Below are 25,340 nucleotides of genomic sequence, written 5' to 3' on the forward strand. Positions count from 1 at the left end.
CACAAGGGATACCACAGACACATTTGTTATATAATATAACACCTGTATACGTTTTTGAATTCTTTTAGTTTAAAAATCAAATATGTGAAATAATTAAAACATTTTAAATATGTGTACGTTTTTAACACAAGTGTTATCAGGCAAGTATTTTCTCAAAACATTTTTAAAGATGTATATTAACATACTGTACAGTATTTAATGCTTTTTCTCTGTTTTCATGAGCATTTTCATAATAGATTCTCACTTAAGGCATCAAAACTGTGAGGGACTATATGCAAAATTATGTACTTATTACTAAATATCTGAAGAAACTAGAATATAGAACAAGTTTTCGAAGTAGTCTCCTTTTTCTGGTATGACTGCTATGCAGACTTTTGGCATTCTTTTAATGACAGTCTCAAATAGTCACCAGAAATGTTTTTTACTTCGTAAGTGTGTCTTTTCAGGGTTACTTGGTGGAATTCTTTGCATTATTAATTGGGTTGGGACCATTAGATGTGTGCAGAAATCTAGTTGAAACAGCCCGAATGGACAACCTTATGATTCATTGTATGGAAAGAACCAATCAGCCAATTAAAGAGAAATTAGTGGCCATCATTACTTTAAGATCAGTCAGTCTGAAAAATGTAAAAAAAACTTTGAATGAGACAAGAAGGTGTGTCAAAACTTTTGGCCTGTACTGTATGTTTTTAACATACAGCTCTAAAATCCCTAAATTCAAAAAATTCATACTTATTTCTGTAATTCCTCAGACCAAACAAGGTTTACTTTTCTCTCGCCTGCTTCCCCAAGAGTCTCTGTGACCTCCAGCGAAGGCGCACCACTCACAGAAACCCGCTGGGTAAGTGATTATCAATAAGATTTGATAATTAAAATTAATATCAAATCAAGAAAAGACAGACCTGTTAGAATGGTCGATATCGACTTATACATATCCTAAATATCTCGTATGAAAAATGTCGTCAAAAAGTTTTAGAGTGTGATCTGGAGTCTTGAAGGCCTGTTAAGATTAGTTTGAAGTTCTATCGGTCTTAAAATTTACCATATGAGCCTTCAATGTTTGCAAATAAATACACAGAACAAACATAAAAAAGTACAAGTGTGTACAGGACAACTTTTACCTATGTGCATGTGGGTGAATTTTTCGTAACGAATGCAGACCTGGCAAATGCTGTGACGTGGCCAGTGATGTCATGGAGTTTGAGAGGTTGAGGTTGGCAGTAATGCTGAGCTGGCTCTGGCTCGTGGGTGGGTACGGCGAGGTGGGGGTACACAGCTGTTCTTCCCCACGCTCCTCCTCCGCTACAGGCAAGTAGCTGTCAATCAATGCCTCCAAGAATTTCACTATCAGCTCAGCATAGTCTGGTATTTGGGTTTGCTGTAAGAACAGAGGTTAAAAGAATTGACGCAAATGTACTTGTGAAACATGACTGAAGCAGACGGGTCAATACCTTAGAGAAGGGTCCTGCAAACCTCCAAAGCCCGTTGAACCCAAAACCTGTGTGTTGAAGAAGAGAGCAGACAGGATACATAAGCCAGATCGTACTGATGGATTGTTAGTGCAGTTGCTCCTCACTTTGTAAATAGGAGGGCTGGTATTGTGGAGGGGACTCCTCATAATACACAACACTTTGGACGATCCCATGAACTGGGTTCAGAAGGTTGGTGTCCTGGCACATGGAAAGTACTGTGTTGATCTTTGAGTCCAGAAGATTGTGGCTAAAAAGAAAAAAAAATAGTGCATTAGGAAATGTCTTTGCTGCTTAAAATGTTGTTTCTGATGGAGAAAAGGCAAATCAAAATCCAATGGGAAACTCATACATGGATGCGTTATTGAACAATTTAAGTATTATTACTGTGACTGTACTTGTAACAAATCAAATCCTGTGATTGTTTGTGGGGTTATATTGTGTAGTTTAACAGATTTGGCTGTCAATATTCAATTTCCTTACTTGCATTATGCACTGCATCTTACTATAGTGACAATATAATGTTTTATTATAGAATAAGCAACTTGTCTTCATGCATGCCCCATCTATACGATTTTTTTTTCATGATCTGATCTACATTTTGAATCAGAATGTACATTTTCAATATATCTCAGCCGCTGGAGAAAAAGAGGTGGTAGGAAAAAACGTATATGATCTTGAATCAAAAGAAAATCTAAGTTAAACTCCCACTAAAGTATTTCAGGTAGCATAAGAGATTCTTAAAAGAAAAGATCCTAAAAAGGTTTGTAGCAGTTGGTAATCTAATACTCCAATAGTTGCTTTGATTTTTTTTCTTAAAAGGGTAAAACATGTTCTTCTCAAAGACAGGGAGCAAAGCCTCTCCAAATATATTGGATGCCATAGCTGCCAGGATACTTTGGATTTGCTTGGGACACGAACATAAATCATGTTTTTATTTGAATAGAAAATTATGAAATTTTCTGAGGTGATGCATTAAAGTAACCACTAATTAAATAAAAATAAATAAAAATCCTGACTAAGTACATATTGGAGAAGAAGAAACATGAAAGTCCCTCATCATGATGATGTTTTGAAGTTACTTAAGCAAGTTCTCCCTCATATGTAATCTCGGCGAACGAGAGGTTACAAGAGAGGAGCCCATTATGATAATAATGGACTTCCACTCCTTCTGCAGCCAGCTGTAATTACGCCATGCTTTGTTTATACAACAAGTCCCTTCAAAGTGGAGACTTACAAGATCGAAGTCAAACCTCAATGCTTGACCAATGAAAGCATAGTGGGTATGGTTGAAGGTAAATGAGCTTTAATTTCCAGACAGATAAAGCAGGTGTGGCTTAAGCACATTTTCTAATGGAAATATTTCAATCAAAAGAGTTTTTACCCTGATCAGGACAGTAGTAGCCCTTTAAATAGATGGATCCATAACATTTATTTCGCCTGGATTATGTTGTGCTGATTATTGTTGATATTCTGTCTTTACGTTCATCGACGAGTGCTTCTATTCTATTCTCAGTTTACTCTGTGTGTTTTGTTTTTGATAAAAAACACCTATGACTACATTGTTATTTTTTTTCATAATATTGCATTGCACTATGACTGCCTGACATTATGAACGCAAACAATCTTTTAAATTAAGACGCCATCTACGATAGTTGTGTAATGACGAAGTTTTATGTTATTATTTCTTCGTCAATGTATTTCCGCTACTTTTCTGTTTTCTATTTGAGAGTTCTGTTCTGGATTAGTATCTTAATCCCCTAATAACATAATACTGGTCTCATAGTTTTCATTTATTTTCTTCAATGTCAAACATGTTGTCCTGAAGACATGGTGTATCATCTAACTATTTACTAGCAGATATTTTTCCCCCTAATGCGTATGGGATGGACACTTCATGATTGGCTTTTCGCCTAAATTAGTATCTACAAGTGAACGAAACCCAAGATATTTTTTTATTAACAATTAAAATAAATGTAATCAGTGAACTTGATTCTAGGCTAACTCAATAAAGCTGAACTGTGGTCATCACGTCGTATTTAAATAGAGGTGATATACTGTACAAATACTTAAAGCGATTGTATGCTATTTGAACTCGAACGACGCCAGTGGACTAAAGTGGTAGTGTTTAGCCCAAAAGGAAACCACATTTCCCATGAGCACTCGCTAAATGTCCCGGTTTGCAGCAGTTGGACGAATTTTCTGTTTCCAGACCTCCATTGTCTGAATGAAGGATGATACCAATTAGGTAATGAATCAGATTGTGGATAATGAAATATGCAATATTCTAACAGCTGAAGGGCTCAAATTGTAACACATTGGATCCAAAAGAAAAAGAAGGACACAAAATGAACACTTACACAACTGGGAACACTTTTGGAAAGACCACACTAGCCTCTGCCAAGTACTCATAGAGGATGCGCTGGTCGAAGTCATCAGTGGTGTACTTCACCTGTGTTGCCTAAAGCAGAAATGAAAAGATCAAACAAGTTAGCACCTAATGCTATAAAAACATAACAAGGACCAATGGCTTATAATATGATTGGATTACAAGTAATCGTTTTAAAAAAATATTTTCCTGTTAAGATTAGCGCTGTTGAGCTGTGCGTCCTTACCAAGACTGTGAGCAGCAAAGCCTGAATCTTTGGGTCGGTTAGCACTTCCTCATCCAGCAGGACATTGGATTCAGACACCGAAACTTTGCGAAGATGAGAGTTTCCGATCCTTTGCGTTTCTGTGATATTTTAGGAATAGTTGAGAATGATTTATAGTTTTTTAAAGGACTTGTTTAACCCTTGTATTATCTGGGTAAAGGTGAACGACCCCCCTTGCTTCCAGAAATACATACAGTATGCAGTGGTGGAGGTTGTTCACCTTGACCCAGAGGCAAAACAAGGGATACATCACGTTTATTTTTGCCAGTGGTCACCTTGACTAAGAAGCTGCTAAAGGGTTAATGTCTTACCAAGCTCATAATCATTTTCAGCAACACGTCTCATCTTCGGTGGAGTCGTCATGCCAGACTCCATCTCTGGTCTCTTTGGTGGCTTGCAGTCTGATATGAGGTGATCAAAGCTCTTCCTGGTGCCTGTGGGAAAATGACAATGAATGATTTCACTAAGACACATGAGAAGTCTGAAGGAGTTGATCCTACCTAGTAGTTTCTTAGTGTTGGCCTGTGAGGGCTGACCCATGTCTAGACTCATTGACTTGCGTGTCCGGGGGCTAGTTTGGCCAACTGTGGGGTAGTGGTTGGCTGAAAGGTAGCCTTCTGACACATCCGGTGATGTCCATGGTTGACTCTCTCTGAGAGTTCTGTGAAGTCAAAATTACAAAGACGCACACATTGACAATCCTCAGAAACAATGTCTTTCCTGTCACAGGAAATAGTGTAAAGAAAATATTAATTAAAGGAGGAAGAAGAATGAGAGTTGTCGAAGTCGAAGAGGAAAATAAACTGCAATCACTTCAGCACATAGAGAAGAGTCTCATTGTCCTGGTGGTGATTTTTTCATCACGATCAACAAGGAATTACTGGCATCATTGAACAGTAGATAGTTGTTTTCTTGTAGAGGCTGCAATGTGTTTAACAAATTAAAAGTTGTATATAATAACTGTAACAGACTTACAGACAGACATACTAGAGATCAGGTGTGGTGATCTGGTGGTTACCAGTAAGCTGGACTTGCTGGTAAAAGTTAATAATAACTGGCCATAATAGGCGATGCAGTGCCTTGCAAAAGTATTCACCCCCTGGCATTTTTCATGTTTTGCTTCCTCAAAACCTGGAATTAACATGGATTTTATGAGGATTTGCATCATTTTATTTACAGAACATGCCCACAACTTTGCTTCACAATATAAAAAAAATTAATCTCTTCAACAAAGAACAAATAGGACAAAATAACAGATAAAGTAATTGTGCACAACTATTCACTGCCCGAAAGGTGGTTCTACAATCACAGCTCCAAGATGCTATAGCCAAGTCTCTATATTCTCTAGTTTTTGCCCATTCCTCCTTGTAAAACTGCTCAAGCTCCTTTAAGTTGGATGGTCTTGCTCAACAGCAATCTTTAAGTCCATTCCAACACATATACATGTTGACCCTTTAACCAAAGTGTTGTTTGGGGCCATTGTCCTGCTGGAAGGTTTGGCTCAAGAATATATCAGTATTTAGCACAAACCCTCTCTTCCTCAACTCAGAGCAGTTTCCATGTACAGAAGAATACATATCTAAAAAATAATTTTAGTTTTACGTTTTTCTCATTTCAGACTTAGACTACTGTGTTCTGATCCATCACATCAGATAAAGATATAAAAAACATTGATCTTGATGCTGTAATATAAAAAAGAATGGGTAAGAATCCAATGGGGGTGATTAATTTTGCAAGACACTGTAACCCTTCACATGGTCATCAGCATGAAGCTAAAAAGATGAAACACTACCTCTTGAGGACTTATGAGTGGAAGTCCATTATTATCAACTTAAATAAGTTTTATATAAGTCCAAGTTTTACTTTTATCTTGATAAAAATTTGGATCTTATTGATCTGTTGACAGTTTGTGGTCTGTTTATCAGGAATTCCTGAACCTTTTTACAGTGAGAGGGATTTAAAAAAGGCATGCAAAGTGTGCAAAGATTGAGGACATTTATTTAGCGCAGAATATATATACAGTATATATTAATATATGGGTTAATTTATTTTTTTACTATACATTTTATTCATATACATGCAATCAAAATATTCTATAGATTGGTACAAAGGGCACAAATAGAGCTCTAGACCCACCTGCAGCTTGGATCAGTGATGTGAGTCAAAAAAGTATCCATAGGGACCGGATCCATGGACATGTCCGACATCAGGAGGGACTTCCTATGTTTTAAGCTGCAGCGACTTCGGACTTCTTCCGAGACCGTGAGCAGAGCTGTGCACAGATGATAACCATTATTGGCATGTGGTGAAGAAGTTTGAAAGAATAGAATACACACCGGCAAGGTAGGCAGCACTGTGGGTGTTGACCTCAAACTTGTCACACTTCATGTGTTTGCTGATGAGAGCCAGAAGGGTGTGCAGGATTCTCACAGTCCTGGCTACAGTGGTGGCTAAAGGGTGCCGGTAACCTGATGATCGAAAAATAAAAGTTTTTAACCAAAACTGGCTACAAAGAGGGGCAGCAAATGACCTTGAATTGAGTGACCAATCCTAAACATATGATCACCCTGCAGAAGACTCCAATTCAAACCCTTAAAAGGTAGCCTTTTTCTAACCAAAACTGAAAGATTTATAAAACTATGTTCAACAAAGTAACAATCATGTATAAGGCTATATAGGACATTATTACCAATTTCTAAAACGATTTATACCATATATAATTACAGTTTATGTCTTATTTTGTGTGTCATCTTATTTAATTGTTTTATTCTGTACCTGACACAAAAAAAAATGTCCTATGTTGTATTTACAAAACCTGAAATTAAATGTTGTGAGAAGTGGTGGACTTGATGCATTATAAATCCTGACTAGATAGCACAGTTCAACCATTATTACTTCATATATTTTCATGACTCATAACTACTTGGACGTATAATAATTAAAGTTTCAAAAGAGATCATCAATCACAAAGATATAATTGCCCGCCATAATGATTAACTAGAAAATGTAGGTAGGAACCATTACCCTCCGCTGCAGCTAGAAGGAGATGATCTTAATATGACTGAAATCTGATGAAAGAATGAAATCTTAAAAGACACCAAGACTGTGTTTCTTCAAGAGAGATTGGAGACATGATTGTTTGAAGTCTGAGTTTCTCTGCATTAAGGGTCAAGCTCTTTCCTAACCATTTCAATTTAACCAGAGCACACTTTGAAAACATCAAAAGAGTGATTATGGACAGGTTTCAAATAAACATGGACTTTTTCCAAGTGCATTGGAATAGTAAGGATGTTGAAAAAACATATACCTTAGGTAAATTTGCTGCACATAAGGGAACCCAAGCTTCATAATAAAGAAAAAACATGAACAATAAATTTCACCTTTAAGAAGATGGCCTACTAGCGCAAAGTTGAAGTTAGCACTGAAGTTAAGGCCAACAAAATGATCCATCTGTTTGCAGTGCCACTCCAGTGGACAACGGATCTCCATGAACACCTCTTCTGGACTCTTGACAAGGAGGCAGACACATGAGCATTTTAGACCAGACAACCTTATGATGTACAGAGGTATACAAGCAATGGAAATGTTAAGCTTAAATTATTATTTTTTAAATGAAAAAGAACCACACACCAACCTGTAAATGTAGAGGTGTGTTTGTGTTAAGATTGTTACACTGCTGCAACTTTTAATCATGATAGTATACTTATAAAAAACAAGGCACAAACAAGGGGCATTTTATCACAAACCTTGTCATTAAAGACGCGCATTGTGTCGAGAGTGTGCAAGTTTTGCTCCAGCAGTGCCGTCCCAGCCGAGTAGAGGTTGACCTCATCCAGCTGCAACACCGCAATTGCCACCCAGAACAGAGCTTTGTGCATGGGAGAGTCCTAGGACCGGAAACACCAATGAGCATGATTAGACTTTCTTGGATTTTGTGATGAAAAGTATTGGCCATGTTAATGTGTCAACCCCCTTTTTTTTTTGTTTTTGATTTTGTTGGTAGTTTGTCCAACTTGTCCATATTCATTTTTAGATAATATTATCAACATGACATTACTAACAATTCAGCTATAAATACAAAGCCATTCTTGAATCATGGATGTATATATTGGTTTGTAAGCGGTGTCCTTGGTAACGAAATTCTCTGATGGATATTATGTTGGTGCTCTCTGCAGATGAGGTGGTGCCCTTAGCTTAAAGGCCAACCTATAGCCAAAACTTTGGATAACGACAGAAAGAACAGATATAGAAAGATAAAAGCGGTCATAATGTGTTCTTTTCTGTAAAGGGCCAAACTTTCCCTTTCAAAAGCGGAGCTCAGTCATCCTGGGGACTGAAAGTAGAACTGCTGCTTCTTCGACTGAAGAGAGGCCCCAGGATGGGGAATGTGTCTCAGTTGGGACCCCGGAATTGTTGCAAAGGTTTCTGGAGCGAGGCCAATCACTTCTTGCTCCGTCTACGATTGCTGCGACCAAACTTCTGGTACATTTTGGAAGATGGGTTGATGATTTCTATTTAATGAAATTTTGTATTGTGATGTAATTATTTCTAATTACTATGTAAAATGTTTCAAAAAATGTAGGCGCAAACTCAAAAAGGAGGTTGATAAAGCAGTGCCACACCTTTTCTCTCAATAACAAACATTCAATAATCAAGGGAACACTCGACAATCCTTGAGTCACCTTGATTAGCAGGGGCTGCAGCTTTGTCAGAGCAATGACTGTCGCCTCGATCAACACTTGGCTGTTGTAATTGTCGGGACCCTTCAAGCAACTTTCAAGACTCTGGAAAAATAAATAAAAGTGGCATCAAAGGTTTACATTTTGTACAAACTGGTGCCATGCTTGATCAGTTTCAATACACTAGGTATAATGTTGTGTCAACTTTCATTTATACTCACAAATAACCTAATAAATCAAGTACTTGTTTGTTTGTGAGAGTTTTAAAGCAAAGTTAATGATTGTAACTATTGGTGTGCTCTCACCCTGTCGATGCTGAGGAGAGGGCTGGCCTTACTAAGGATGCGAATGATCTGCTTGATCTGACCATGGCTTACTCGCTTACTTATGCAGCCAAACACAACCAGTGCTCTCGGCTGGAGAGAAGGGTTGTACTGGAATGCAAACCTTAACACAGACATACACACACACTTAGTATCATATATGCATTAAAGAGGATTTAGGATAAAAAAAAGCATTACTTCTGAGCCAACTCAGTCCATTGGTCCAACCACTTGCACCCTGGAATGTCTCTCATGCAAGCCTGTTCAGGTACAAAGAAGTAAGTAAGTAATAGTTATTCGTAAAGCACCTTTCTAGACAAGGTTCACAAAGTGCTTGAAGAATCAAAAGCAAAACACATTTAAAAATACCTACAAGAAGAGTACATTTTTCAGGGACAAAACAGAAAACTAGTTAAGATGACCACATTTTATATGAAAATGATTTCCCCCTGATAATGAGCTTGTAAATCCAGCAGTCTCTAATGCTTCAATTGGGATTGTTTTTTTAATATTGATCAAACATGACAGTACAGCAAACACATTCTTAACATTTTCTTCAGCAGTTGTCTTACTTTGCTACTCGCTAGTTCTTTCTGAACCTCCATTAACTCTTCTTTAAACATTCTTTCTGTCTCAACTTCCATCATTTAATCCTCATCCTACTCTCTTCTTCCATTTCCCCAGGCACCACGGTCTCATGGCACAATTGATCTCATGTTAAATTCACTGTTTTGCACATCTACCTGTAAGCTTCACCCTGTATTCCTTTATCCTGTCTTCTCCAAAGTTACAAGTCTTCTTCAGGCAAATGCCTTCCATCACCATGTCTAATGTTCTAAACATCCCCTCTTTTTCCTCCTGCCGAGATTCTACCTTTGGGGGCATACTGTGACTCGAACATCTACTTTAAAACTCATAAGCCTGTCTAAACCACGTTTCACTTTCCCCATTATTCAGATTCTCCTCTGTCAAGGTGACCCAAAACATCATAAAACATCTGAGTGGGTGGTCTAAATCTTGATACAATGTGTTACTGCAACGTCAATAACGGCCCTTAATAGGAAGAAATCAACATCCAGATATTCAAAGTTAATTTACAGTTACTTGGAAAAAACAAGGCAGACCTCCATGATTTCCAACAAGGCCTCCGTGACCGTCTCAAGGGAGGACAGGGCAAATGTTTCCCTCTCGTAAGACCCAGGAGAGAACGATCGGTCTCTGTAGCTGGAGCGGAATGCGATGACAGCTGCCGACTTGACTTTACTGATGCCAAATAGCAAGTAGAACTTTGGCAGTGAAAATTCCGTTAAGCTCAGGCGCAGGACTTGTTTAGTCTCCTCTGAAAGAACCAATGAAGATTAATGCAAAAAAGGAGCCGTGACCACGACTCTGATATTTCACTTCTTACCAGTGAAGTTAAGCTGGGAGCAGGTGCAGAGTGAATGGATGATATTAATGACCAAGCCATGGGTCGAGGCCCTGAGGGAAAGGGGTCCAGTTGCTACTAGCAGAGTTACAACGTGAAACAAATACGGCAAATGAGCCGCAACATCAAGAGAGTTATTGAATGACAGCATGAGCATATAGCGAGCCAAGATCGCAATGTCGTCCCACATCAGGTGTTGCTCCAGTGTGGGTGTCGGTGACAAACAGGTCTTATCGATGATCTTGCACATCCGGCCAATAACCTGTCAAAGGGCAGAAGAAGGAAATGCATTTTTTTGTAAGAAAAAAACCCACTCATATTGATAGTATTTCTTCTTAGTATTTCTTCTTCTTCTATTCTTTTTAATTACTGCAACGTGAATTTCCCCTCGCGGGACTAATAAGGGATTCTAATTACAAAATCGACATGCACCCTAGCGCTATAAACACTTTTGAAAATTCAAAATAAATGTTTTTTATTGTTGGGCATTTAAAAAAAAAAGAAGTTTAAAGGTCAACTGATTAGAGTGCCAGTGGGGGCAGAAGACTCCTTTTAAGTATTACAGAGGACAGGGTCAGTCTAAACAACGCCTTGAATTAATTGTATGGGGTTGATGCAATAGCAGAAATCAGTCAGACACACAGAACATTGCATGTAGAAATATAAATGGTATTTGAAGATACAAATGCCCCACTGCCCTTTTACTTCATGTAGTAAATATGTTTTGTTGTTTTTTCCATTTACCTTACTAGAAACCAGTTTGACATTTCCAGAAGCCAGAGCCACTGCTGTATCTGCCATGACCTCTGCCTTGATAGAGCCCAGCCCTCCTGTGGCACTGGTCTTTATGAAGCTATCCAGCACCACATCCAGAAGGTCTGTGATCTGAGGACATAGCAAACCATGATGATAAATCTGAACAAAAGAAATCTGAGCAATGATATGGCACAGATACCTGGCCTAGGCTTCCCCAGATCTTTGCTTGAATGGATGGATACATCTGCTTCTCATTGATGGTCATGGTTATGAGCTTGTCCAAAATGGCTGTTACACGCTGGCGCTTGGCATCATCTTTATGCTTACAGAAGTGAACGAGGTTGAGCAGCCATGGTGTCATGTATTCCAGACAAAGGTGCTTCAGCTCAATACCTGAAGACAACAGTGTTAGCTCGACAGACTCAATCATACGTTTGCTCCTAGTAGACTGATCTGCCACGTGGATTCAAACAGTATATTGTACAACCGTGATTAATAAAGGATTAAAAGGAAAACACAGCTAATTCTATGCTCTTAATTTGAAAGCCGAACGTTTATTTCCTCCTACTTAATTTACCGTAAAGTTTATCGAGAACTCTCCAGATTTAAGTTTGGCTCAAGAGTGAAATCCCGAGCTTGACGGCATTATGATGTCAGGGCTGTAATTTTATTAAAATTTTAAGTTACGATGAATCAATCACACATTGTTCTCAGTGTTAACTAGTAATAAAAGATAGACCTGCCTCATATTGCTTCTGATTGGTTTATATTGCATGATGCGTTCTGTAAATGGCTAGATTTACGCAGAAAAGGACTAAATATTTATATGTTCCTTATAAACAACTTGGGTATTAAATGGGTCAATATAAGACAAAAAAAAGAATATTTTATGTAAGGAAAAAGTATTTTTAAAGAGTCCACGTATAGTTTAAATGTATTTTTCTTAGTCTAAGCTTTTTATACGATTGAAATTAAAACTGTTTCTGGTCTTACATTTATCTGTAGATAAAGTCTATAATGCTTCAATTGCATGTATCAACGTAGTTTGTGATGGATTGCGCATTGAGAGGTGAGGCACTGCCTCCCTTGCTTACCCTGACCGCACATCCCTGGTCTTGAAATAATCAAAGCTCTCTTGGTGGTGTGGCACTGGCAAAATGCAAAGCAACTATTTTCCAGAAAAGGGTTTGGTTTAGGTGCTAAAGCAATAACATTTGCTTCCTCCTCTATAAACTCTTGTATTGACATCTACATCTTTTCATTTTATTCTAAAAACATATTGAGATCTTAAAGTGCTGAGACTTACTTGACTTGCTGAACCCAGAGATGCATTCCTCGAGAAACTCTAGTGTGAGGTGAGGCTCATTGGCAGCAAGGGTCTTGCTGATGGAAACTATAAAGAGTGTGTTGTTGGCCGGGATGCAGAGCCCCGACGTCTCCAGCAGTTGTCCCTCGATCTTTAAGTTGAACGTGCAGGTCAGGGCACACAAAAGGTTATATGCAGCAGATCTGTGGGACAAAAAGAAAAAAACATGTTTTTGTTAAATGCAGGTATTATTATAAAAAGTACAAGTGACGTTCATTCAGAATAACATACTGACCTGAGGCTGGGATCGGAGCTGCCAAGGTTGAGCAATGCAATGTTCAAAAGGGTGCCAGGGACATCTTTGGGTCGGATCTTCGTGTGTTGAGGGATAGAGTCAGGCTGAGAGAGCTCCCAGCGTGTACGAATGTGAATGATGGACTGGACAATGGCATCACACTCCTGATGCATGAACGTCAAAGGTGTACCTTGGTTGGCCATGGTAAGGGTGAACTGACTCTCATCTACCAAACAAATCTCCTCAATCTCTGAAGCATAGTAAACATCATTCAGGAACACGGGCTGGCCAAGAACCCGAGTACGCTCAGCAGACGTCACCTGAACTGCTGTCGATCCAACCTGAGCAAGACATTTAAAAAAAACAATTAATGAGCATATTTCTTTTTATCAAATCATTCAAGAATAATGACCAAAGGACCACCCACCTTTATTGACACCTTTGTGTCTTTGTGGGCCAACTTTAGAGCATTGTGAAATACTTTAAGATCTTCCTCAAAAGTCAGAGTGGCTGCAGGAAGCTTCTGTTGGTCAGGTTCAATGTGTTCTGCCAATTTGGCCGGGGAGTCAATAAACTGAAGACGCTTACTTCCCTTTAGGCCTGTCAGCAGCCGTTCATGATACTTTGTGTACTCTCTGACCCATGTGTTACAGTTGTACACATAAACGGCTGCCACATTCTCATAGGCGAAGCCAGGAAAGACCACAAACCACTTTGACAGGAAATCTGTCTTGAATCGATTACTGGGTCCCACATGTGTCAGGTCCACAACAATCTCATATGGCTTGGCATAGTATGGCTTCAAAGTGAGGAGGACGTGGTAGATAAGCAGGTCTCCATTTATCTGGCCAGTTTTGAATCTAGGAAAAGATAGAAAATGTTGCAATTTAGTTCAATCTTTTCCTTTAATCATTTGAACGTATTCATTTTATTTTAATTAAATTCCTTGTAATAAAATGCCCAAATTATTGACCTGGAACCCTTAGTCATTGCACTGGGATCCTCTACAGAGATCATGGATTGAAAAAGGTTCTAATTACCATCTCTGCTCACATCTTCATTGGATGAATAGAATTATGCGAGCATGCAAGACAAGCACATTTTATTTAGCTCCGTCATGCTGTCTAAATGCAGACATTATGACAATGGGATGTAGCCCTGATCGTTCATCCATTGTCCTATCCTGTTTTTCAAGGTAACTGGTTGGATTAAATCAAGGCTTAGTTTGCTGTGCTATGATTTCAGTAAACCATCTCTCTAAGGTTGTATCCGCCTTTCCCTTCTCCAGTGCTTTCGGCTGGGGGGAAAGGAGAGCACAGAGGAGGCCAAAATAATTGTATGCTCCCTTGTTGTTGTTGTCGAGATCTGGACAAATTTGATACATCCCTCTTATTGACCTGTGATAATGTCTTGATTTAAACAAAATAAAATAAATAATAATTTCTTTTTTCCACCTTTTTAAAACCTAGTAGTGAACATTTTGATTGCTTTATATTGTTGACGTCCAGCGAAATTGTGTTTTTAAACAAAATGTAATGTAATGTTTAACTTTTGTCTTTGGTATCAATTAAGAGGACAACACTGTTCTTACCTTCGAGCCACATAGTAAAAGACTGGGTTCCCGGTCTTTGAGGTTCCTGCCTGGTAGAATATGTTGAGGGTCTTTAAGGCTTTAAACTCCTCTTTTTCATGGACCTGGTGTCTGGAAGGAAACCACAAGCATGAGGAACATCATCACACATTAAAACCACAATTAAGGAAATCATAACCAGGACTTTTACAGTCAGGTTCTATTTTCACAGGCCATAAACCGTAAGTAAATCAATATGCTATTAACTGGAGGTTACAAGCAACCTTGACCAATTTGTATCACAGTTTGTACTACTACAAATGGTATATTTAAATAATAGGAAGCCAATAGGTTGAATACCATATAATAAAATGAATTCAACTAAATAAATAGCTACTACTTCTATAATGTATTTAACAAGCAAGCAAATAGGAAAACATTTAGATGTACAAATGAACATTCCCTTAAAGTTTCCTCTGTTTGGGAAAGGTCATTTATCAGGTCATGAGCAAGATCAAACCCTCCTCTTTCTCGTCTGGGTCTGTGTTACAGTGGTTCTCATCATACCTTTCTGTGCGCAGTTTTAGTGTATCTGCCAAACAAATAAGGTCTGAATCAGCGGATCTTGTTGTGTGGAGTCCCTCAAGGTTCTGTTTTGGGTCCTTTATTTTTTTTGCTGTACTTGATTCCCCTGAAAATACTTTGAAGCTAAATGTGGACAAAACTGAAAATCTGGTTATGGTGCCTGATGATAAAATTCCAGGGTCGAGTCAGTACTTGGGTGATTAAGGCCAGTCTGTCAAACTGAGCCTGAGAAACCTGGGTGTTGTATTTGACAAAGACATGTCTCTAGTACAACACTGCAGAAAACAGACCAGAAACTGCTTCCTATCTCTAAACTTAGGAAAATGATGTCACAACACGATCCGGAGCTTGTAATCCATGTGTTTGTATCTTATTGTTCAGACTATTGTCTATTGTTTATTTTGGTGTCTAAACAAGAAGGAGCTGTCTCGCCTGCAGTTAATACAAAACTCTCCAGCGAGAATTCTGGTTCTTGCTTTCAGAGCTTTTCATGGTCAGACTCCTCCTTACATCAGTGATCTGATCCAGCCTTACACCCCAGCTCGGGCTCTGAGGTCTGTGGATCAGACTCTACTGATGGTTCCTCGCACAAGGTTCAGGACCAGAGGAGATAAATCCTTCCAGTCTGTTGCTCCTTGACTCCTTCAAGAAGCATCTTAAGACATTCTCATTTTTGCAACCTTTCCCTGCTTGGCCTTTTAAAGTATATATTTTAAATGTAAATTGGTTTTGATTGTTAAATCATTTTGTGACCCTGGTCTAGAAAGGCACTTTACAAATAACATTTACTTACTTACTATTTATATCTTAATAATGTCAGAATTTCAGTGGCTGCCTCTCAAAGGCTGGGAAGTGACAGTCAAATACAAAAAGACGATAGTGAAACGTAAACCACAAAACATAAATGAGAGTTTCAACCTTGTCATAAACTCCTCAAACTTGGAGCTTGTCAGGTTAAGACTGGACCAGTGAGTATCAGCCACGGGTTTGTGTTCTGGAGGCCCCAAATAAGCCAGCAGAGTCGCCATTTTGTCAAACGGTCTACGGCCGACAGCCTTGTGGTCTCTAAAAAAAAAGTTGGTACAGCAAATTAAGGTTTTATTTTAAAGCCAATATATGTATAGCGTTTCTGTATCACATTCAAGTCTGTCTGACCTGTTGCTGGATAGGTACTGGCCAATTCTCTCTTGGTTGTTCCACAGCAAGCGGTGAAGTGCCAGAACATTTCCATCACTGATGAAGGACAGACTGTGGTTGACGGAGTCAGTGGGAGGGGAGTCAGAGGCAATGTCTAAAAAAAACCTGGTGTGGAAACAAAGAAGAGCCTTTTGAATATCACAGACCACAGATATACAAATATTTCACTCACTGGGTACCCCCTTAAAACCTGAAATATTGACCTTTACAGATGTTTACAATGTCTACATACTGTATATTATCAATTGTGTCCCTGGTCTAACATTTAAGTCAGCTCAACTATGGAAAGGTGGAGTGCCACATAAGACACTGAAAGCAGGCAGAAATTGCCTTGAAAACACAGCAGGCTTTGTTAAAGCTTTGTTAACATTTTATAAGGATTGCATAGATGGACGTCCTTGGCCACGTGCAGAAGAAAATATTAAGCCATTTCAAACAAAAATGTTAAACTCTTGCTCTACATGTCGAAGCCCTGAAAAGTTTTTGGGAATTGTTGGCATGTAAATGTTCATTAGCTCTAGGCCTAAAATAGATGAGCATAAACCATATGAGCAAAATGTGAATGTGGAATATTGATATAAGTATGGGAATATAATATCAACAGTCACATCTCACATTTGATTAGGTTTAGGCCTAGATCAAATTTACATTTGCAAAGACAATATGACTTTCAGAATTATTTTTTTTTTAAAAACAACCTTTATAATTTATGTTTATTTTGTGTAATTTTTTCCGTTTTACTCGATTTCCTGCTTTTAGATAATGTCACACAATAAATACTTGAGGAATACTAGGTAAATAATAATAAACAATCTTTTGCAAGACTTCATTGAACATGTTAACATATCAATTAGCAAAATGAGTGATTTCATTGAGACGTTGGTTAAATATCATGTTTCTAATCTATTTTCAATGCCACAAAAATATTTACATCAATAACTACTCTAATTCCAGTCTAACAACCTTATAAGTTGAGAGTCAAGCATTTTTATACTGGGAAGAATCATAGTCCTACCTGCGTGCTGAATCAAAATTGCTCTTCACAAAGTCATTGAAAGGCCTCATGTGTTCTTCCTTAGTAAACAATACATGATTGGCAATGCTCTGCAGAATCTGAAAACAAAATCGAAAATCAATAAATTTGTGGATATACAGTATATCTTCATGCAACAGTTTCTTGTCAAATGTCTACTACCATGAGTTTGTATGTTTGCATTGCAGAACGAGTATGTATGTAAATAAATTGGCAGTAGATGATGGTTTGTTTGATTTCTGCATTTGGGTTATAGGAGATACTTGAGCTAGTGTCATGTACATACTGTATATGTGCAAATCCATTATAAGATGCATATATCAAATTTGAATAAATGTAAAATGAATAGGTGTCATATGGCTTCAAAGTCATTTTATCCAGAAGTCTGCTCGACCGTAAGCGGCTCTTTTTTTTTTTTAGAGGTTTCAATTCGATTCTACAGCATAAAAACAGTGACATTTATAAGCAACAATTTTAATTGAGAATAGCATAGATGTCACGGTTTCATTTTATCGAACTAATTGTTAAATGCATACTTAATAAAGTTCTTTAACTGGATCATCTAGATCAGTGTTTTTCAACCACAGTGCTATGAGAGAACATTAGATGTGCCATTGAAAAAATATCCAATTTCACCTAATTAATGTAAAACATAAATTATCTGCAAATATTAGTACATTATCAAGTGTCTGTGCTGTTGTAGTAACTAGGAGTGTAGTCATGCTAGTGTATATTGTTAATATAGACCAGTGGTGACCAATACGTCGATCCAAGCTGTTGCGAGTAGCTCGCGTGACACAATATGATTAGAAAAAAACTAAAGACAAGAGCTCAGATTGGCTGCTCTGCATGTTAATCTAATGGTTATTGCGCCGATTGGTTGAGATGCAGTCAATCTTCCAGTGTGCCCATGGCAAAGTTTATATGTATCAAGAATGAAAAGAGCATGAAACTTGAAACTTGACTTCAAAAAGAAAGAAAAAAAATGAAAAGAAAAGGAATTATAGGCTTGTTTTTATAACAACGAACAAAATTATCCGCATCTGATCGCTTGCTGTAGGTTTAAATGAAGACGCAGCTGAAGTCAGTTTCCCTTAAAACACTAATATAAAACACCAATACTTGATAAATATAATTAAAAAAAAATCAATATAATAAAAATATGCCCATTTGTTGCACAGGTAAGCCACAAATTCTATTGAAGCTCCAAGACGATCATCCTCATCAATACTCATTGCTTTAGGTTACCGATTTACAGTTTTATTCTTCTTAAACTTCATCTAAAGATGATTAAAACAAGCCTCTGATCATCTCTGTGAATACAGTATTCTTGCAACTCTGAGTAACAGTGTTGTAAAACAAACATTTACACCGGAGCCCATCTGAACTCATTTACAATAGTGTGATTAATTTAAGAAATGTTTAAAACGAAAATCTTAGTACATGAGGCCCATGAACTTATCTGCAGTGGAGGATGAGATTTTGACACTACAGGCTATAATTGACACTTTTGGAAGTTACTCTCGGAGGAAAAGTAACACAATAAGAGGAAACATGCTACTTTCTTGACTGCAATATCCAAATCTACCTAGTTATTCATGTATCAGTGATGGACAATACTAATGAAGACATCTTCAATATCTGGAATGGATTTATGATGCAACATGCTGATGTTCAATTACCTTGGACATGAGCTTTAGGCCACGTTCAATCCTGGGCAGCGGCTTCTTGTCCAAAATACCAGCTTCGTACGGGGACACAATGGCAGGGTTGACAAAACGTAAAAACATGGCACTTCCCACAGCGCCAATGCTGTTCTGAGGAAATCGCTGACTCACCACCTTTGAGAAGAATTCATTGATCAGGGATAACAATTAATGAAGCAAAAGAATAAATAGTTCAGACAGAATGATGGGTATAAGAAGGGGACCAGGTTTATATTAAGATGATTATATTAATTCAATATCAAATTTAATTTGAGAAAATTAACACCATGATAATGAAGTGAAAGAGTAAACAAAAGAATGACCAAATAAATTACATTTAAGAAGTTTTGTTGTGTATGTATAAATGTATTATTTATACTAAATTCACCAATCTGTCTATGTTCAATTATGTTTTTCCTACAACAAAGCTTATCCTCTTATATATATATATATATATATATATATATATATATATATACACACACTACCGTTCAAAAGTTTGGGGTCACTTAGAAATTTCCTTATTTTTTAAAGAAAAGCTAATCTAAATTTAAACTAATCTATACATTGCTAACGTGGTAAATGACTATTCTAGCTGCAAATGTCTGTTTTTTGGTGCAATATCTACATAGGTGTATAGAGGCCCATTTCCAGCAACTATCACTCCAGTGTTCTAATGGTACAATGTGTTTGCTCATTGGGTCAGAAGGCTAATGGATGATTAGAAAACCCTTGTGCAATTATGTTAGCACAGCTGAAAACAGTTTAGCTGGTTAGAGAAGCTATAAAACTGACCTTCCTTTGAGCTAGTTGAGTATCTGGAGCATCACATTTGTGGGGATGATTAAATGCTCAAAATGGCCAGAAAAAGAGAACTTTCATGTGAAACTCGACAGTCTATTCTTGTTCTTAGAAATAAAGCTATTCCATGCGAGAAATTGCCAAGAAACTGAAGATTTCCTACAACGGTGTGTACTACTCCCTTCAGAGAACAGCACAAACAGGCTCTAACCAGAGTAGAAAGAGAAGTGGGAGGCCCAGCTGCACAACTCAGCAAGAAGATAAGTACATTAGAGTCTCTAGTTTGAGAAATAGACGCCTCACAGGTCCTCAACTGGCAGCTTCATTAAATAGTACCCGCAAAACGCCAGTGTCAACATCTACAGTGAAGAGGCGACTCCGGGATGCTGGCCTTCAGGGCAGAGTGGCAAAGAAAAAGCCATATCTGAGACTGGCCAATAAAAGAAAAAGATTAATATTGGCAAAAGAACACAGACATTGGACAGAGGAAGATTGGAAAAAAGTGTTATGGACGGACAAATCGAAGTTTGAGGTGTTTGGATCACATAGAAGAACATTTGTGAGACGCAGAACAACTGAAAAGATGCTGGAAGAGTGCCTGACGCCATCTGTCAAGCATGGTGGGGGTAACGTGATGGTCTGGGGTTGCTTTGGTGCTGGTAAGGTGGGAGATTTGTTCAGGGTTAAAGGGATTCTAAATAAGGAAGGCTATCACTCCATTTTGCAATTTTGATTCTTTGACGAAAGCAAAGTTTGAAGGAAAAAAAATATTATTTCAAATAAAAATCATTATTTCTAACCTTGTCAATGTCTTGACTATATTTTCTATTCATTTTACAACTCATGGTGGTAAATAAGTGTGACTTTTCATGGAAAACACAAAATTTTCTGGGTGACCCCAAACTTGTAGTGTATATATATGTATATATATTTATATATATATATATATGTATATATATATTATATATATACATATATATATATTAATTAACTCATATTAATAAAAAAAAAACATCTTATTATTAATCGTCTCAAACTTGTTCAGTGAGTTGATCTGCTGTGGTTTCCCCCACAAATATTAAGCTGAATGACTACAATGATCCTAGCACAATAAGCTAACATACTGTATCAATGCAGGGGATTACTGACTGCAACAGCACATTCATTTCAGTCATTAAATTAGATGATGTGTTTATCCCAGCCATCAAATTCCAGGCTGACACAGCAAAATACAAGTCATCAGATAAGCTAAAACTGTACTACAGTATATCACAACAAACCTAAGAGTTAGGTACCCAAATTTAAATGATGTGGCGTGGTGTGTGATGACTCAATGAAGACAAAACCAATAAACTCTGCTTTACTCGCCTTCTAATGTATTCAATTTTGTAAATCAGATTCACATACTCCAGATAAGTGACCGAATTTGGTCATTGAATAAATGAAGTACATTTATTCAATGACTTTACACACACAACTGCAGCAACAGATTTGATCACATTTGAACTTTTATTTTGTTTAAAGGGAGCAACAGTTTTTGCTTATGTCGTATACATTTCACGACGTCTGGCACTGACACCTTGTGGCAGGCTTTGGTACTGCTAGCAAGTGAAACGTTAAGATACTTTCATAATTATGTTTAATATTAGCAATATTTCCAACACCGTTTCAACCAAAGCCAAAAAAGAGAGGTAAGTTATTGTTAATTGCAGTTTTGCAGTACAACACAAAATACCTCTATAATAAACTTTAAAAATAAGTCTACTGCAAGGATCAAGTCTGCAATCTCTTGCTTAAAGGGGACACCCTGGACAGGACGCCAGTCTACACAAAGACACACAACCTTTCACTCACTCACACACACGCACGCACGCCGATCCCTTTTTTAATAAATAAATATCTACCCGCAATCAAGTCTGTTTTATGTGTTAATGACTTTAAGACCATATTGATTGTTTTAAAATAAATTTGTTTTACATACAATGCAACAGATACATGATATTATTTTGTAATTTTATTAAATTATAAGAAAGGTAAACTTTGCCAGGGTTTTTGTGTTGTTCTCTAAGAAACGAATGAAGCACTATTTTGTCTGAATTGAGGCGATTTCTTAATTCTTCTTTCAAGATCATGTAACCAGTAGCACTCATAACTAACCTTTACAGCCAGTCTATGTGATGGATATACGTGATCAGTTCTCATGGCTGATCAGTATTGGTGATCGGCAGCATCAAACCTGCCCTTATTTTTTTTATTTCAACCTCCTCTTGACCTTAATATCAATAAATAGTACATGTTTATATGTTATTTATATACAATCATACAAAATACTGTTTTGCATCTCACACATACCATTTTCAACTGTATTGAAACTATTTTAAGAATAATCAACCATTTTAAACTAACCAAACAAAATTGTAATTTTTAAACTGAGGACCATCGGCTCGGATTTAAACGGCATGATTTTTAGCTTGAAAAAAATGTTAAATGAATCGGTAGGGCAACCCTCAATGGACAGTGTCAAACCCCCGGCAGTGTTAGTATTTTTCTTAAACAATGACATCTATGGCATAATGTTTTATGTACGTACAATATCCAACATAATGTCATAGAACTATAACAGCTGTTTTATCAGTATTTGTTTCATTTATATTTGAAAATCACCTTAATATGAATTAAGTGATTCTTAATTTATATATAAATAACAAGGCAAAGCCCTCCAAATATTAGATGGATGGATAGATAGATAAGACTTGATTGATCCATCTGGAGGTCTCCGTCGGGAAATTGTTTTTCCAGCGTACAGCAACACGATAGATAGAAAGGCGCTATATAAATAGAGATAATTATTATTATTATTATTATTCATAAAAAAACAAGAACAAAAGAAAAGTGCGATAAAAAGAAAGTATCTAAGTCCAAAGATAAACATAGATCAAAGAACAATAACAAAGAAAAGGATACAAAGATTAACATAGTCATCTTTTCGCTCCACTCCTGCCCCCAAAATCAGAATTGTACAATCTAATAGCACGAGGAATGAATGATCCCTGAGTCTATTAGTTTTGCATCTGGGAAGGAGCATTCATATCCTCCATCTGCTTCTCTGCTCACTGATGACAGTGTTCAGAGGATGACTGTCATCATCCATGATGGACAGTAGTTTGACGAGTGATCTCCTCTCTGCAGAGTCCAGCTTCATGCCAACCACAGAGCCAGCCCTCCTGATCAACCTGTCCAACCTGTTGACACTCCTCTTGGACACATTCCCACCCCAACACACCACAGCATAAAACAGGAAACTGGCCACCACAGACTGGTAGAACATGCAGAGGAGCTTCTTGCAGATATTAAATGATCGGAGCCTCCTCAGAAGTACAGTCTACTCTGAACTTTCTTAAACACATGGTCTGTGTTGCAGGACCAGTCCAGTCAACTGTCCAGCCACACACCGAGGTACTTATAGTTATCAACTATCTCCACCTCGTCACCTCTGATGGACACTGGGGAGCCTTGTCCTGGACCTCCCAAAGGCAAGACCAGCTCCTTGGTCTTTGAGGTGTTCAGCCGAAAGTGGTTCATCTAACTCCAGTCCACAAAGTCACTATCACTCCTATACTCGTCCTCGCTGTTGTCCCTGATGCATCCATCCATCGGGACTGAAACTATACAGGAAGTCTTTTCACAGGGTTGGTACTTTCCCCAGTTGTAGACTCAGGTTGAAGACATGCTGGCGCGGCTCAGCTAGTTCAGCAGCGCAAGTGTTTAGACCGAGCGGACACCTTGTCAGGAACAGCAGCCTTCCCTGGACGAATCCTCCAAAGTACATTGCGTACCTGGAGTGAGGTGATGCTGGGAAGCGGTTGTGTGGAGCTGAGGGGGGCAGAGGAAGGTGGGGCAGGTTCTGATCACGTGACTGAACTCGCGTGGTAGATAGTTTGGCCGCAGGCTGAGAGCCAACAGTTCTAAATCCTGACATCACAAGACTTTTTTCACAGTAACATGTTCCGGGGTACACCAGCATTTGTTCACGTACATGATGAGACCTCCTCCTCTGCACTTCCCGCAAGCGTGTGTGTCTCTGTCGGCTCTCACGCTGGTGAAGCCCGGCAGTTCCACGTTAGTGTCCGGAGTCAGCTGAGTGAGCGCCGTCTCTGTGAAGATCAACAAGCTGCTCTCTCGGTAGATCCGCTGGTTGTTGAGGGCAGACAGCTCGTCGATCTTGTTTATCAAAGAATTGACGTTCCCCATCATGACCGTGGGGATCGATGGTCTGTGACGTCTCCAATTGTCCGTTAGCTTAGCATTTATACTCTTGCTGGTTCTACATCCACGATACGCGGAAGTTCCATCAGGATATTATGACGATCTCCAGCCTGTGCCATTGACTTCAGTGAAAGCAGATCCTCTCTTGAGTTGTATTCAGTACAATCAGTGAAAAGTGGTTTTCTTAACCAAGAAACGATATTTTCAGGGAATTAGGACAAATTACTTATTTATATATGTACGGAAGGTAGAAGACCTTAAAATTTTAACCTTCCTTAAATCATTATGAAAATACAAAAAAAAAAGGTTCTAAAAAGACATCACTCGTACTCATGTTTTATATACATCATGACCTCTATTGTACTCATCACTATGTGTCCGTTTGCAAAATAACTCTCTTTTAATCCAAATATTTATATATAAAAATGTTCTTAAGCGCCAACCACTGAAAACATTAACCACGCCCACACGCTGTGATTGGTCAAGCAGCGTGAGTCATCAATCCCGGAAGTCTTCGCCTCCAAGGGGCTTGTTTTTTAAACAAAGCGGGGTGTTATTACAAATTGGAGGAGTGAAGTCCATTATTATCTCAAAATTGAAGAGGAAGACTAAAACATTTGAAACATTCGAGTAAGTCAGGAAAGTTGGGTTTTGACATAAGATGCCCTTTAAACCAAAAACTACTCCATGGATGAAAGCCAACTCCTTTGTGGCAAGGGCAATATTCAATGGTGTGAAACATTAAAAAAAAAGTGAGAGTTGTGAGAAAGCCAAACAAATGATCTGAAAATTACCATGAAAAGTCAACAATGCATGCCAAATGAAAAAAATCATGTTAAGTTCCAAATATTCACATTTTCTAAATGACTTTAAGATGGATGAAGACAGGTTTCAGAAAACACCATCAGACATAGAGAAGAGTAAAAAAAATTTGGTTTAGATATCTGTTGCTTCACGGGAAAAGTTTCTATGGGAAAATAGATTTTCCAAACTTACTGATTTTTTGTTTTCCTTTTTTTCTTTTACTGTTGCCTTATTCAGTAGAGAGTGGCAAGTAGCCTACAGAACAGAGATGAGCACAATCATGGTCACAACACCACCTACAAAGACAAATACTGTACATGACCTAAGTTTACACACAACAATAAATAAAATACAATAAAGGCAAAAAGTGTGTTCACGGTTGGTTGCAGGGGCAGACACGCATGCATGCAGATATTTTCTAGACTAGTTGGTAGACAGTACCTAGAAAGCATGTAGAAAGACACTATCCT

General features: G+C 38.0%; 1 protein-coding gene across 4 annotated transcripts in view; it reads right to left on the bottom strand.

Annotated features, from left to right (window-relative positions):
* nf1a (neurofibromin 1a) overlaps positions 1–25,340 on the bottom strand; it is a 49,619-nt gene that overhangs the window by 2,283 nt on the left and 21,996 nt on the right. For 2 of the 4 annotated variants that reach the window (XM_087795035.1, XM_087795034.1), the window contains exons 30-56: positions 25,063–25,125; positions 18,976–19,134; positions 17,276–17,373; positions 16,219–16,365; positions 15,982–16,128; positions 14,500–14,610; positions 13,336–13,768; positions 12,909–13,249; positions 12,614–12,816; positions 11,507–11,700; positions 11,296–11,436; positions 10,534–10,813; positions 10,250–10,464; positions 9,324–9,385; positions 9,108–9,249; positions 8,806–8,907; positions 7,870–8,010; positions 7,504–7,630; positions 6,460–6,591; positions 6,260–6,395; positions 4,624–4,784; positions 4,435–4,557; positions 4,085–4,203; positions 3,830–3,930; positions 1,577–1,719; positions 1,452–1,498; positions 1,162–1,378 (exon numbers count right to left, since the gene is read on the bottom strand). In XM_087795035.1, the coding sequence (XP_087651161.1) occupies positions 1,162–1,378; positions 1,452–1,498; positions 1,577–1,719; positions 3,830–3,930; positions 4,085–4,203; positions 4,435–4,557; positions 4,624–4,784; positions 6,260–6,395; positions 6,460–6,591; positions 7,504–7,630; positions 7,870–8,010; positions 8,806–8,907; positions 9,108–9,249; positions 9,324–9,385; positions 10,250–10,464; positions 10,534–10,813; positions 11,296–11,436; positions 11,507–11,700; positions 12,614–12,816; positions 12,909–13,249; positions 13,336–13,768; positions 14,500–14,610; positions 15,982–16,128; positions 16,219–16,365; positions 17,276–17,373; positions 18,976–19,134; positions 25,063–25,125 (4,285 nt within the window). Of the gene's footprint in view, positions 1–1,121; positions 1,379–1,451; positions 1,499–1,576; positions 1,720–3,829; positions 3,931–4,084; positions 4,204–4,434; positions 4,558–4,623; positions 4,785–6,259; positions 6,396–6,459; positions 6,592–7,503; positions 7,631–7,869; positions 8,011–8,805; positions 8,908–9,107; positions 9,250–9,323; positions 9,386–10,249; positions 10,465–10,533; positions 10,814–11,295; positions 11,437–11,506; positions 11,701–12,613; positions 12,817–12,908; positions 13,250–13,335; positions 13,769–14,499; positions 14,611–15,981; positions 16,129–16,218; positions 16,366–17,275; positions 17,374–18,975; positions 19,135–25,062; positions 25,126–25,340 lie in introns of all 4 variants that reach the window. The other 2 variants (XM_087795037.1, XM_087795036.1) reach the window with 2 other exon arrangements.

Source organism: Callionymus lyra, chromosome 7 (genome assembly GCF_982586985.1).
Source record: "Callionymus lyra chromosome 7, fCalLyr1.hap1.1, whole genome shotgun sequence".
NCBI lineage: Eukaryota > Metazoa > Chordata > Actinopteri > Syngnathiformes > Callionymidae > Callionymus > Callionymus lyra.